We start from the raw sequence: 16,574 nt of genomic DNA, 5'->3' as shown, positions 1-16,574 counted from the left end.
TGGTGGAAATGGGAATTTTCACTGCTCTAGCTCTTTTCTTAAAGCCACTTCACTAATTTGCGAAGCTCAATTATCTTTTGCTGCACATCAGAAATATATTCTTTGGTTTTTCTCATTGTGATGATTAAGGGAATTTGGGCTTTGTTTTCCCTCCTATTTATATTTCTGTGAAACAGGAAGCCATGGCTGGATAATTTCATGTTCATAATCACCCTGGAGTGCTCAAAATTGTGAATATGAATGGGAATATACTTCAGAGATATTTTACTCATAAGAATTTCTAGGGATGCCAATAATTGTGTCCAACGTGTATTTGAGAAAAAAATTTATTTCATAATGATATCCCCCCCATTTTAAATTCTTATTATCCAATGAAAGGTTAGATTTTTGTGAATTTTTAAAATAAAAGATCAAAAGTATAAACAATACAGATTAATTTTCACAGCCTTCTTTGATCATATTTGCCAAGGGTGCTGATATATTTTTGGACATGACTGTATGTATGTATATATATATATATATATATATATATATATATACAGTATATAATTTGTATGACGCTGCTAAATGACTAAATGTAAATGTGTGTGTGTGTGTATATATATATATATATATATATATATATATATGTATATGCTGAAGACACAATTGGAATGGAATAAAAGTGGAATACTGACAACAAATTGACCAGATTTTACATTCACAACCACAAGAATTATATTTTGGATAAGATTGCATAATTACTTCCCCAGACTTTGTGTTAAAAACACACAAACTAGTTATCTGTAATTTAATATCAGTGCTATATAGCACAAAGTATAGTGTTATAAATGTACAGAAATTTTTCTAATAATGAAAATATAAAAGTTGCTAGATTTACGAGGTTAATAAGCGTGGAAAGGCATCATCACTGTCTGTGAAAAGAGTCCACGCTGCTCAAAAGGGGGAGGCCCTGTTTTAATTATCATAAATATTCAAATAACGACCACGAGCCCATCCCACATTCCATTTCCAGCTCTTAATGTTGATGCATATTTTAATAGATTATCATTACCGCCATCATAACTCTTATTACGGTAAACGTAATTACCAGATTTACGGCCAAATTATTATTTTCGTCCCCTGCAGCCATTTTGCTCAGCAAACCCAATTTTTCCCCCCGTCGTAAACAGACAGCTTCTGAGTCTGTGACCCCTCCCAAAACGTCGAGCCGTTGATAAAGATAAACACACAAACAGGCGACGGCAGCTGCGTCCGTGTCTGTACGACACTCCATCTGAATTGCATATACGTCCCCGCCGCTGAGATTGTCATAAGCCGTATTAAGAAAAATGGTCACACGGTTTGACACAAATTGGAAAATGACATTTGGAAAGCGCCGCTGCGGTGGAAATTAGAGATATTAAAATTATAAATCAATGTCTGGGTAGAAGGAACAAACGGGGGCGGGGGTTAAAGGTCCCCTCATGACTAGGCCCCGCTCGGGCTAATCTAAACCCACCGGGCTTTGATTGTTCATCCACTGTCCACTCATAAAGAAAGGAAGAGAGGATATTGTGTCTTTTCTGTGGAGTCAAGTCAGCTTATTTAGCGGCTTCCACACCACAACCTGCTAATGGATCATCTCAAAGGTGTGATATGCATTATGCAAAGGCATCCGCTTGACACTTTTAACAAAGCCTTTCCTCCCTGTGCGTCTCACCTTCAGTTGCCTTTGTTCGTGTGTGTGTGTAGGAAGAAGAGCATCGGCTGAAAGTGCTGCAGATTGATGAACTCCAAAGAGAGGTTGACAAGACACTGGCACTGCTTGAAAAGGAGAGAGAGGTCAGCAAAACCCTATTTAATAGCCTCCTGTACATGCACTTTGGGGTGCATTTTACATGCGCCATGCGAAAACATAAGGATGTACCTCCAGTCGCAGTGAGCTTGAAGTTCACACTTTTTTATCTGCCATTTTTTATTTCTTTTTAAAATTAAAAGGCTCCCTGATGGTTAGGCCTGCTGGGTCTCTGAAATCCTTGACACGTCTGACCCTTATTCGTCTCAAGACTCTCGCTGCACTCTTGATGGTGCTCAAAGCTCAGAACACAGCAGCATGTTATACACAGCACAATAAAATAGAACAGTTTTCCACTTTCTACACGCTGCTATTATTCACATTCTCTTCTTCAGCTCTCCTGAGCTCTTAATATCTGCTACTTTCTGTAATGGACCTTTCATTTTAAGTGCCACAGCATTGGTAAAGTTAATGCACAGGTTAAGAGGAAGCTCAGGAATCTTACTAAGTAGTACAGATTCTCAGCTTTATCTCCACATAATACAAAGCTGTCACTGGGCAGGTACCCTAAGGTACAAAGGTACTTTTTTTATACCTTATTTACACCTAAATGGTACATACTGTATTAGCAGTGCCGGCTAGATTACTTACAAATTGTAGTCTGTTACTGATTACAAATTACGTGACGGAAATTATAGTTTGTAATGTAATCTGTTGGATTACTCATATTAGGTAATGTATACTTTTTGATTACTTTTAGATTACTTTTGACCCAAGAGCATATTACATTCTTTGTTATCAACAAAGTCTCTGTTTTGAATTTCTGTCATAGTCAAATTATTTCGAAAGGAGAAAAGAAAGAAAAAAGATCAAAATTAGTACTAGGATGCAAATATTTAATTTGATTATGATTCTTTGCTCAGTTATATAATGCATCGTTTAATCTGATCATGATTTAATGTCATTATTTTTTTTACATTTTAAAATGACGATACTTTAAAAATATGCTGAAGACACAGATGTAAATGTAGGGACTTGTTTACATTGTCGTGGAATATTGGCAACAAATAATACACCAGGTGTTCCCTTCACAACCAAAATAATTATAATCATTTATAAAATTCTGCTATTAATGTACAGAAATTGTGCATTACAACAAACTGATGAATTTCTACATCCCAAATTGGAAGGCTTCTTTGTTTGATTGATACAATTAAGTATTGATATTCCAAGGCTTTTTTATTCGTTTTTTTGTATGTGTTTTGTGTTGTTTTGTTTATGTAAGTACACCCTAGTTACAATGCAGCACTGGACAATGTAAAAGCATTCAAAGTGTATGATATCTTGTCAGTATCGTACACTGTCTGCTACAATCAGCAGCACAAACCTATAAGAACACAGTTTATGGTAGCTTTATATTATGTTGTGCTTTGTTCCAGTTTGCTATGTTGCCTAGATAAAGACAGCCTTCTGTTTTGTCATGTTTCATTGCTTCATTTCTTAGTTTTGGGTTTATATTCTTGGTTATCTGCTAAACCAATCATCACAGCATGTTTTATAAAACATGCCCAGAAAATAAAGTGCATTGTGTGTTTCAATGCTTGTGATTAACACCTTGCACGAGACCTTGCTTTTGTTCTCCACTACAAAAGGACACCTTAAAATAAAGTGGATAGAGGAAATCAGTCAATGCACACAATATAAAAACAATCCATTGTTGCATTCTCCTGTAGTAGAGTAGAGCATCTTCTCTGGGACACTCTGAAGGACTGTGCATTTCCTTTATTTTATTTTCCTGTTGTTCTTATACATTCATCCCTCAGCACCTCTCTGTTCTCTTCATCTCTCCCTCTCTTTTGCTGCAGGATTGTGTAAAGGCAGAGCAGCTGGAAGGACTGAGCGAAGAGCAACTCAAGGACAAGGTCTCTCAACAATCCACTGCCTATTAGCTTCTAAGCAATGTCTTCCTCACCGCAGTAAAGTGGCAGTCATAACCTTGCCATAGTTTGAATTAGAGCTGCAGCTATTTTATTTCATTTTATTTCAAATATATACATATATATATTTTTTTTTACTGCTGTTGGATATACAAACCTAAAAAGCAACATAAAACTATGGCTTTCAATACAATAAAATATATGATTTCTTTAGAAATATTTTTTTTTACCTTTAGATGTAATATACTGTATATTATATATTGATATATTATATTATCACACATTCAATATTGAATAATATTCAATAAGTTTATTATTATAATAATATATTTTTTATAATAATATTAAATAGTTTATTACAGTTTAAATTGTTAACTTACCTCACTAATTGACCATCCTGACCGTGAAGGGTGAAGCAGACTTTAGGTTAAGTGTTAAGACCCAGGTATGTTTTATTTTCCATGTTCTGCTCACAGTTTAGTGCACAAGCATTTCAAAGTTTACTCCATTGACTTTGAGCACTGATGGATACAGTTGGCCCATCTAGTGGAGCTTTCTTTTCAATCACTCAAATCACTTGCGTTGCTGTCCACGCACAAGTCGGACACACTGTGAATGTCACACAGACAGTGGAGTTGGAGAAAATGCGGACAAGAGAAGCACACTTTTGGCTTTAGGTAGGCTGGACTCATGTTTGGATGAGGGTAACCTGAGGGCGAGTGCTCAGATACTCTTGTGTGGCCTCCATGAGCTTTGAGACCTCCGTAAAGCAGCTGCTTTAAAGTGCGACTAACCGCCACTTACCACTGCGTTTTCCTCTGCTCCTCGGACAAGATTACTTTCCAAACAGAGTGCAGACAGCTTGATTAATAGATGGGTCCACCGAAGTGCCTCCACAGTATATTTTCACACTTACTTACGCTCATTTCATTCGCATGGACTTTTATGCGCTGAACCTTTCACCACAGGAGTCCATCAGTTCATAAAAAAAAACATGTCTGTCTGGGAAAAGTCATTAAAGATTCTAGATGTTGAGTTTAAGAGCTGATGGACAAGGTCACTTCTAAACTAACTTGCTTTTCATCTGTGTAGGGGCATCAGTCACGGTGTGATGCAACATTCATTAAAAGATTTATGTAAATATAGAATGTCTTACTGAAGATTCTGGCTAAGGCTTGTGAATAAAGCTGTGATGGACATGATGTATACGAAGTGAAGTGACATTCAGCCAAGTATGGTGTGACCCATACTCGGAATTCGTGCTCTGCATTTAACCCATCCAACGTGCACACACACAGCAGTGAACACACACACACCGCTCAAGGGCACCTCAGTCGTGGTATTGAGGGTGGAGAGAGCGCTGGACATTCCCTCCCCCCACCTACAATTCCTGCCGGCCGGAGACTCGAACCCGCAACCTTTGGATCACGAGTCCAACTCTCTAACCATTAGGCCACGACTTCCCCCTGGTCTTGATATATCTTCAGCTCAGTTTATTGGCTTTCTTGCTACTTTTTTGTGTTTGTACAGTGAGCGATACGACAGAAAATGATGGCAAAGATAGACGATATCAGGAAATGTTGCATGCCGGATTCAAACTTGAGTTTCCCACTTGAGCAACATGGCTCAATGTCGCGGCACACATAACTGGACCAAAGCTCCAACAGAATAGATGTGTTTCTAAACAGTAGACAGCAAGTCAGTCTACGAAAAAATAAATAAAGCAAAAATATGCATTTTAGTGCAGGGGCTGATATTTACATTTGGCCAAAGGAAGATATCAAATTATGATATCAAATTCGTGTAAATATGAGTTGTCACTCGATATCTCCCAATAATGTCTTAGTCAAATGATATTTAAATGCTTATTTGTATGATCAAAGCTTTGTAGTTTCAAACATATAATGCAATGCAATACAGTGATGACTGACAGATGTACAAATAAACGTTCATTGTTCATCAAAAGCCTGATGTATCATGTCTGATACTCATATTTTAACACAAGTTAAAAAATAATAATGTATGGATAATCAAGTAAACCTAAGTTGCTCCAGTAAAATGTTTATCTTGAAATATTACTAACAATAGGAAAGTTATTCTTATGTTTACTTCATAAAGATTTCATTTCAAAACATTTCACAGCAAAAAACCACAATCTGAAGGTGGAGTACTTTGATGATGTTAATAATTTGTAGGTGTTAGAAATTTGTATTTCAAATATGATACAGTATCCTTTATAGGGTTAAAATACATGCCACTTGGTTTGATATTTCTGTAGAAATTCCAATAACATTCATGCATTTTGCTAAATTGTCCAAGTAAGTGTTGCATGAATGAAGCTTCCTGTGCATGTGTGTGTAGGTCAGGCATCAAGAAGAGCTGCAGAAAGAGCTGGAAAAGGCTGGATTTGACCAGAAGGAGAAAGAGCTGAAGGAATGGAAAGAGAGCTGGTACTCCGTCTCAGAGAGCCTCCGGCACGCACACACACAGCTCCAGCAGGCCCAGGATAGCCTGGAAATACAGCAGGAGAAGAACCGCAGCCTGCAGGATGATGTAGACAAGCTCCGTACTGCGGTGAGGACAGGGGACAAAACACTAGAATTCAAGGTCAAGGTCAAAGGTCAACATTAATTGATGAGTCAATCGATTCACATATTTAACAGAAGCTAGTCTGTTGAGTCTAGTGAGTATAGGAGATGAGACCAGTGCAGGAAATTAGTTTTTTGAGCTCCCTCCCTTCCTTCCACACACTTTTTATAACATGTACATGAGCACAGGGTTTTTATTCATCAGTTTGCACCTACACAAAGACCTTTGCACTTTTAATAAAGGCAAAAAAACAGAAGAAAAGCAGTTCACTTTTGATTGCCAGTAAATTTGCTAACAATTTACTCTATTTAGTTTGTATAGTTTGCATGTTAAGATTAATTTGAATGATGTAATTATCATTACATCATTCTAATCAAAATGTCACAACTTGATTGTCCGGTAAAACAGCAGACTTGTCTCATGTGATATATGCCAGACTTCTCCAATCATAAACCACGCCCCTTTCTTTCAATTGACTACAAGCTTGCATTCAGATCTGCCTCATCCAATCAACAACCAGTGGATAGACCCAAGTCCCCGCCCTATCCATTTCACTCGGTCTTCGTCACATATGGAAAAGCTTTGTTTCTTCTTCCATTGCAAGTGTTCTGCTATCAAATAATTGTGTCTATACTTTTACTGTCTTTGTGTAATAGTTAAAAATGCAGTTTCTGCACTACAATGGAATTATAAAGCTAAAGCATACTTTCAAACAACCTGTCATTACCCCTTACAATCACCATCTAATTGAGATTATTCTTATCTTTACAACATTTTACTGTTTTATCTGGGACTTGACAGTGAAGAGCTAACTATGAAAACACTTGACTTTAAACTCTCTTCTCGATTGAAACCCAAACATTCCATCCTTGTTTTACCACGTTGTCTGTTTCAGCGTATTTTGAGAAGTTTTTGAATTTTGGCTTGCTCAGCCTGCTACAGTAGCCACGCCCCAAACTCTTGCTATTGGTTGAGCTGAGAAGAGATTGACAGATCTGAGCGGACAGCTCTAAATGATTTGCTGGTGCCTGGGAGGATCAATGTGTCGATTTTTGTAGGAAATAAACACACTGCATACTTACAGTAGTAACCCAATAACCTAGGTTAAGACTATGTATTGTGACATAAAATATAAATTAATCAATAAAAAAAATTAAATCATGCTCAAGGTCATTTGTGTACTTCACATGACCCTAAATACCAACCTTTAAAACTGGTCCAGCCCAAATTCTTACAAAATATTTCAAGGACCCCTGCTACTTCAATTTGTGTTATTATTATTACTTTATTATTACTGTAGGCAATTTGATTAGACCATCTGTTCTCTGCTTTATATCCTACATCCACTTACAGAAAGATGCTAGAATCATAAGTTGGATCATTGTGTTTGGAATAAAGGGGGGATGGTACTTTAGCAGATAATTATATGTAATCCACAATCATTTCCAATAATAACAGATGAAGTGGTTTGAGCCCACGTTACCCAGTTCGCCATTTAATGTGAGATAGGCTGCTGCTCGCTCCCTAAAAATTGAACCATTTCCTTAAATCAGCAATTTGCCCTGCTTCCAGGATGCAGACAGATAGAGCACAGAAATGATGGAGCTTCATATTCCAGTACTGTCTTTATATAGAAACAGAAGATGATTATTGTTTGTTTTCCTTTCTTTGTTTTGATTGGATTGAACCCTGCTGTGTTTAATTGACGCCAGCTCAGGGTCTGTCAGATGGGTCAGTGTGAGGACAAACTGCAAGATTTGAGCCAGGAAACAGGATTGTTGAGAAAGAGACTGCAAGGACATGAGCAGCAAACTACAGTTCTTCACAAGCACATTATTACACAGTAATATTGTTGTAATTATATAGTTCACATAAACATCATTTCAAATAACTGTTTTCTATTTGAATGCTAAATTCAATTTATTCCGGTGATGCAAAGCTGGGTTACACTTTATTTTAAGGTGTCCTTGTTACAGTGTAATTATACATTTAAGTACTGAGTTATATTAATTAACTACACATAATTACTATATGGTTAGGTAGGTGTTAGAGTTAGGGTTTGACTTAGGGTTACTTGCATGTAATTATGCATAATTTATTGTTATTATAATAGTAAGTGCATGTAACATGTAACAAAGGCATCTTAATATAAAGTGTTACCCAAAGCTGAATTTTCAGCATCATTGCTCCAGTCTTCAGTGTCACACGATCCTTCAGAAATCATTCTAATATACTGATTTGCTGCTCAAGAAACATTTCTGATTATTATCAATTTTGAAAATAGTTTTCCTGCTTAATATGTTTGCAGAAACTATGATTTAATTTCTTTTTTCAGCATTATTTGATGAATAGAAAGGTCAAAAGGTCTTATGCAAAAGAGTATCTGTACTGTCACTTTTTGTCAATTCAGTGCATCCTGGTTGAATAAAAGTGTTCATTTCTTTTTAATAAAGATTGTGTGTATATACATACAGTATATATATAAATATTTGAGGTGAAATAGTATTTATTTATTATTTCGATGCATGTTGAGCATTAAATGAATTATTTATATTTGTAATCAATATTATAGGCATCTCCCTAGGTTTTGATGCAGAGTTTATACCATTTCACAAGGGTGCAGGAATCTGAAAATTGTGGAGGTGCAACGAATCATCTTGACTCATGAATATCAAATGCACAACGGTCATCCAGTACCTGATATTCTGTAAAGCAGAAATTGATAAATAGATGTTAAGCATAGCTGTTTACCACTTTCCAATGCTAAGGTTTGACAGCAGCTAACTGGTGTTAATAACCCTATGATCAGCTTGACAGCTTTTTTTTTTTTTTAAGTTTATGCCATTTTCATTGCAAAAAAGTACTTAGACATTTCTAAAATGCAATTGTTTTCACCACCGTGCCTTTTGATGTTTTGCCTTTATCAGTTTTGCTCTAGCTTTATTGATTGTTTATCCAGTAGTCTGCTGCTCAGCTGGAATAAATGAGTGGAGTGTAATGTGTTGTGTAAGAAAAGCAGCAAGCAGATCTAGATCAGAGATGGACTGAGTTTAATTCTGATCCGCATCAATACACCACCTGCTACACCCTCTCCAGCCTCCAAGATCTACACATCTATAAACACATCCACTGACCGGCATGATGCAACTTGACCTGTATTAAGAAACATTGCATCTCTGTTTCTGTGCATGTGTTTGGACAGCTGGTGGAAGAGCAGTCCACAGTCTCCAGGCTGAAGCGTGAGCTACAGGAAGCAGAACAGCAGAGGGATCTCCTGGACTCCAGAGCAGCTGAGCTGAGCTGTGACATCCAGCAGAAAGACTGCAGGCAGCTCACAGAGCAGGACGAGGTACACCGCACCACATACTTTGGTATCTTTGATAGTGTCTGGTAAGTGTTCATGTAGAGTAAAAGATGTGTGTGTGGTAGGTGTCCAGTAGAGATGAGATGGTTCTGAGAATGACAGCAGACCTGCAGGCCGCTCAGGAGAATCTGACCGCTGCACAAGAGGAGGTGAGGAACACCTGTCAATCATTTTGCTCACCTTCTGACAAGTATCTGTGACAGACACTTTGAAAATACAGCCACCTACATCATTACTGAAAAGTTTGGGGTCAGAATTTTTGGCGTCAATCTGCTCACCAAAGCTGCTTTTATGGAACTGTATTTCAGTTCAAAATCACTGTTTTCTACTTGAATATAATTTAAAATGTAACTTATTCCTGTGATACAAAGCTGAATTTCCAGCATCATGACGCCAGTCTTCAGTGTCACGTGATCCTTCAGAAATCATTCTAATATGCTGATTTACTGCTCAAGAAACGTTTCTTATTATTAACAGTGTTGAGAACAGTGCTTAAAATGTTTGAAAAGAGTGATACTTTTTTTAAAATAGGAAATACAAAAACAATTATTTGAAATAGACATATTTTGTAACACTGTAAAAAAAAATCTGACATTTACAGTAAAATAACAGCAGCTGTGGTTGCCAGAACTTTACCGTAAAAAACGATTTTATAGACTTAACTTAAATTCACAGTAAAAAAAATTATTGATTGATAAAATGATCAAATTGAAATAATCTTTGAATTTTTAAACATTGATAGAAACTTTTTGACATTGAGTAAACTTGGTCAGTCATGTTGTAAGATAAGGGTTTTGCAGCTTAGAGCTTGCAAACATTGTTTAATTTCACCTTGATCATATTAACATTTCCGTGTTTATTTTGGTGCTAAGATGTAGCTCAGGTACATATATAACTCTAGAAGACCGCATCTAAAGGTCTCTGTGGGCCGAATGCGGGCAGGATCAAGGACGCGGGCCGTCCAGTCTATCCGCTCTCACTCACACACTCAGAAGAATAAAGATGGACCTGACGCCCAACCCGTCTCCTGCTCGCTGCCAAACTTTTGCATAACCTGTCAACTGAAGTAGAAGCTGTTCTGGTTTATTTATACATCTCTGACTGGTCAGTTGTTTGTTTGGCAGAGTGTCCTTGTATGTTATAAATGGGACAAAGCTGTCACTTCAGTGCTGACTGGGTGTTTTGAGTTCTTTGAGAGATTTTCTTTTTCATATTTATTAATTTATTTTGACTTTTTTCAGAGCGAGCGAGCGGTGAATAATGCATTGGATTCTGCTCCATGTACTGTTTTTATCATTAGCATTCAGTCCCAGTTATCTTCCGAACTTATGAGTGCTTGTGAAATGTTTGTGATGTTATTTATTTATGTTGCCCTCTCAATTATTCATTTGTTTATTTATTCATGGCAGAACTAACTGCAATTGGAAAATTCATTTTTGCTGAAGGGCACATCCATCCCTCCCCCACCACACCTCAATCCGCTCTCCCTCCCTCCTGCGCATCAGGTTTGTTAGGAACTGCTTCATGTGGCATTTCCTAAGACTCAAGGGGAGATGTCATTTTAATCCAAGCAGACGGCTGAAGAGACGGGAGATACAGACAGAGGAAAAAAGAAAGCGAGTACTCCATCTGAAAAAAAACTTTGCACTATAAGGGTGATGGTGCAGGATTATAGGGAGACATTTAATGAAAGAGGGATGAATTTGATAGAACTTATATATACACGGCTCTACATGTCTCTGTGGTACAGCTATGTTTCATGCTGAATTCCCTCAGGCCTCTGTGCCTTCCTGCTTTTTTTGCCATTCCTTTCCTGCTCACTTTCCCATATATGCACACTATATGGACAAACGTATTGGAACACACCTCTTAATTATCGAATTCATGTGTTTTAGTTAGACCCACTGCCATATGTGTATAAGAGCTAGCATCCAAGCAGGCAGTCTGCATTTGCTAAATGGGATGCCATCATTGCAATTAGTCAGTTCGTGAAACACAGAGCGGTGTCGCTTAGTGCCGAGGCACATGGTATGTAAAAGTCGCCAATACTCTGCTCTACTTGCATTAATATCAGCAGAAGAACTATGCAGCGGGAGCTTGGTGGAATGGGTTTCCATTTCCAACAGCTGCATGCAAGCCTCGCGTCAACAAGTACAATGCCACGCATCAGATGGAGTGGTGTAAAGCATGCTACCACTGGACTCTGGAGCAGTGGAAACCTGTTCTGTGGAGTAACTGTTTCCACTGAGCTAAATTCCACAAATGTTTCCCTAATCCATGGGTGAAAATATATATATATATATATATATATATATATTTTTTTTTTTTTATCATAGTAAAACCATTTACATTAAGTATTTCCTATTTTAATATATTTTCAAATGTTATGTATTCCTATGATGGCAAAACTGAAATTATTATTATTAAGGTTGAAAACTTTAATATTTCATATTTTCCTAGAAATTAAATTAATAGTACTTTTATTCAACAAGGACACGTGAAATTGATCAAAAGTGACAGTAAATCATTTATATTGTTTCAAATTATATCTATCTTAAATATATGTTGTTCTTTTGAGCTTTCTACTCATCAAAGAATCCATGGTTTCCACAAAAATATTTAGCAGCTTAAATTTTGACAATGAGGCTGTTTACACCTGTCACTTCATGCGTTTTTTCTGATCGGATAGCTATCTGATCCTGAAAAGACCAGGTGTAAATGCTCTCCGAAACGCATTTGAGATAGATATAAATCCGATCGCTCAAACCACTTCAGGAGGTGGTCTGGGATGAAACTGGACAAGTGTAAATGCATCTGGTTGTTGAAACCACATATGCAAATTTTATTCCTCCCAAAATATAAAAAAAAATAAACATGTGAGAGCGTTTTATAGGCTATATGGCATGTTATAATCAGATAGGACAGCACTAATGCAACAAGCATCACCGCGGATGAGTAGCTGAGTATCTCTTCACCAAGCCGACATGCAAACTGCCGCGAATGAAACTGAAAATAAATCTCAGACGCTCAACACACAATCATCTTCATTAAAAGTAGTGAGACTAACCTATCTTTCCAGTGCTGATGCCGTGCTCTCGCTTGTTGCGGTCTCTGATATTGAAATGATCTGATAACGAATAAAATGCAGCGCATATCTATTGCTTTCATTGATGTGAACTCCGTTAAATTTGTATATAACACGGGAATTAAAGAACAGATTTATGTCCGTTTTGCGAAGACACATTTATGTGGCCAAGTGTAAATGGAAACGTTTTAACAAATCAGATAGATATCCGATCAGAGAAAATGCATGAAGTGACCAGGTGTAAACAGGCCCATTATGAATGATTTCTGAAGGATCATGTGATACCGATGACTGGAGTAACAGCTGCTGAATATTCAGCTTCACCATCACAAGAATAAACATTTTAAATTGTATTAAAATAGAAAAGTTGTTTTTAATTGTAATGTTATTTCACAGTATTACTTTTTTACTGTATTTTATCAAATAAATGCAGCCTTGGGGAGCATGAGACTTCTTTCAAAAGCATTTAAGAATCTTAATTATTCCGCACACACAAGATAAGGGTCATTCTACACTTTTCTGTCCCTGGACTTTACAGAAATATTACAATTGAAATACACATTAGGGTTAAAACAAATTATATTTTAAAATGAAACAATATGTTATTTGAACAATTACACCTTTCTGAGCCATCAATGTGGCATTTTCTTTTATATATATATTTATTTTTATATATTTTTTTAATTCTAAGTACCACAAAACTGCTCGTCCCCACAGCCATGTACAGTGGGAAAGTGCTTTATTTTGAGGTCAAAAACAGGATTTTTTACCATTTAAAATACAAAAGTCTATTCATTACTATCAAATATATGATATAAATGGCATAAAAAAAACAAAATGCCAAATAAATATTATAAAATATATTATGAAAACAGTGGTTCCCTGGAGTTGTGTCACTGGTGTTACCGCTTAAAAAAAAAAAAAGTATTTTATTTTGGAATAAAAAAATCACACTTGACTTCCTCCTTACGGAAGTTCTAAGCGGCCATGCATTATTATAATTTTTCTGTCTTGTTTTCTCGTGATCACGACTTAATTTTCTCGTGATCACGACATAACGAAAGTTGTTTTCTCGTTATCACGACTTAATTTTCTCGTGATCTCAACATAACGAAAGTTGTTTTGTCGTTATCACGACTTAATTTTCTCGTGATCTCGACATAACGAAATTTGTTTTGTGGTTATCTGGACATAACGAAAGTTGTTGATCTCAACCTAAAAACCGTTTTCTCACGACGTAATTGTAGCTATCGTGAAAAAATCAGGGCCGCTATATTGTCTTCGACGATAAAGTTGCAGACCCAACAGCCTCCTTCTCAAGTGTCGAACACTTATGTGTAAGTCCTCAATCACTGACAGACACAGAGCTAAAATGTCCGAGTATGAATATGCATGACAAGTATTCTATCATGGATCAATGTAGTCGGTCACACACACAACACCTTCAATATTTGGGATGGTACTTATACCATATTTTTATTTTTATTATTTCAGTTTGAGTGAGTCCCTGATCAAAGTAAAAGTGAATACGATCATCCATGAGGCTGCGATGATGCTGCTTCTATAGCATTTTCTCATGCAGAATACACAGAGAAAATTAAGTCGTGATAACGACAAAACAACTTTCGTTATGTCGAGATCACGAGAAAATTGTCATGATAACGACAAAACAACTTTCGTTATGTCGAGATCACGAGAAAATTAAGTCGTGATCACGAGAAAACAAGACAGAAAAATTATAATAATGCATGGCCGCTTAGAACTTCCTTACCTCCTTCCTATTTTCTAGAGATCTATGAAAAAAGGCCCATGTTTAGTCCACTGTTTCTTTTCAGTTATCAGAAATTTTCTCATTTATCTCATGATTTCATATGAATCTTTTAGTTGATGTCACTGGTGTGACCTATTTATTGTTGGGGAATTGTAAAAAAAACTATAATACAAATGGTTTAAACTAATTAATTTAGTGAGTATACCATGATTGACAACATGTGGTTTGATACCTTGCAGCAGACAATTTGTAAAATGCATTTTTCTGTAACTCTGACTACGTGTGCTGAAAAAAAAATATTTCATAACTTTTAATATTGCTAAAGAAGGTAACACCAGTGATAAAAAAAATGATGCATGTGGTCTTGAAATTACAGAAGTTCTAAGCGGCCATGCATTATTATAATTTTTCTGTCTTGTTTTCTCAACTTCACACTTGAGAAGTAGGCTGCAATTTTATCGTCGAAGACAATATAGCGACCCTGATTTTCTCACGATAGCTACAATTACGTCGTGAGAAAACGGTTTTTACGTTGAGATCAACAACTTTCGTTATGTCGAGATAACGACAAAACAACTTTCGTTATGTCGAGATCACGAGAAAATTAAGTCGTGATAACGACAAAACAACTTTCGTTATGTCGAGATCACGAGAAAATTAAGTCGAGATAACGACAAAACAACTTTCGTTATGTCGAGATCACGAGAAAATTAAGTCGAGATAACGACAAAACAACTTCCGTTATGTCGAGATCACGAGAAAATTAAGTCGTGATAACGACAAAACAACTTTCGTTATGTCGAGATCACGAGAAAATTAAGTCGAGATAACGACAAAACAACTTCCGTTATGTCGAGATCACGAGAAAATTAAGTCGAGATAACGACAAAACAACTTCCGTTATGTCGAGATCACGAGAAAATTAAGTCGTGATCACGAGAAAACAAGACAGAAAAATTATAATAATGCATGGCCGCTTAGAACTTCCATATGAAATAATTGCACAAAAAAGCTAAAAAAAAAAAAAAATTAAGCTGTCATTTATATGTATTCATAAAGTCAAAAGGTAATCTAATAATGTGGTCTAAGTTTAAATTTTAAGACATTTTGCCACACCAAAAGTGGACGCTTCTGTAGAATGACCCATAAAATATTATCAAAATATCCATATGCTTTACCATAAACTTACAGTTAATATTGTCATTTGTTTGACTGTGGCGTGTTTAGCTGGCAGAGCAGATGCAGCAGGTCACGTCCAGGGAAGAGGAGGTTGTGGCCCTGCAGAAGGAGGTGCGCAGACTTCAGGAGATCCTGAAACAGAGAGAAGATATGATGGAGAAGAGCAAACACAACACGACACAGCTCCAGCGAGAGACAGACTCCCTTTACAGACAGGTAAACACACACACAAAGTACAAACACACTAAAAATCACAAATTGCCCAGTCTGGGTATTGACACCTAAGAAAGATCCGGCGTAAGCATGACTTTGGTGGTGTTGTTGTGAAGCGCTTGTGTGTATTTCGCTGAAGGGTGTTTGTGAGATCTCCGGTGAGCGCACTCGTGTGTAATATTTCCTGTCTGCTGCATCGACAATCCACACAAAGGCATGGAATTCCAATTAACTCCCTTTAATTAGGCCCTCCCTTGCTCATGGCACAGTTCCTTCATTTATTTTAATCTTGTTTATGCACCTTGATTGTTTCACAATATAGATTTTTTTAATTAGGGAAGATTGATTAAATTGCATTGATTCTCTGTCCTTATTAAAATGAAACAGCCCCCCCACTCTACTCGCTCCAAACCAGTGTTATTTTTCATAATTAGTGGCTGTGCCTTCAGCTTGTCTTTAGGTGTGTGTGTGTGTGGTATGAAAATAATGTTTATCATACTTTATCACAGCATCTGAAAGACTGTTGTAGTGGCCGCTTTAATCACTTTATGATTTAGTGGAAGTTTTGGTTGTGTGCTATTTATTAGTTGCATTTTCCAACAGAATAGATCCTAAATACATTAAACAAAGCAATGCAATACTTTTTTGTGTGTGTGTTT

General features: G+C 36.7%; 1 protein-coding gene across 1 annotated transcript in view; it reads left to right on the top strand.

The window, feature by feature from the left end:
* Window positions 1–16,574, top strand: part of pmfbp1 (polyamine modulated factor 1 binding protein 1) — a gene marked incomplete at both ends in the record, with an annotated part of 130,849 nt that overhangs the window by 76,350 nt on the left and 37,925 nt on the right. The window contains 5 exon segments of the mRNA XM_079435810.1: window positions 1,735–1,824; window positions 3,643–3,699; window positions 6,076–6,288; window positions 9,506–9,652; window positions 15,751–15,918. Of these exon segments, the coding sequence (XP_079291936.1) occupies window positions 1,735–1,824; window positions 3,643–3,699; window positions 6,076–6,288; window positions 9,506–9,652; window positions 15,751–15,918 (675 nt within the window).

The sequence above is a fragment of the Barbus barbus genome (assembly GCF_936440315.1).
Source record: "Barbus barbus genome assembly, chromosome: 2".
Taxonomy (NCBI): Eukaryota; Metazoa; Chordata; class Actinopteri; order Cypriniformes; family Cyprinidae; genus Barbus; species Barbus barbus.
The sequence above is the reverse complement of the archived record's forward strand: the minus strand, read 5'-3'. Positions and strand labels throughout refer to the sequence as shown.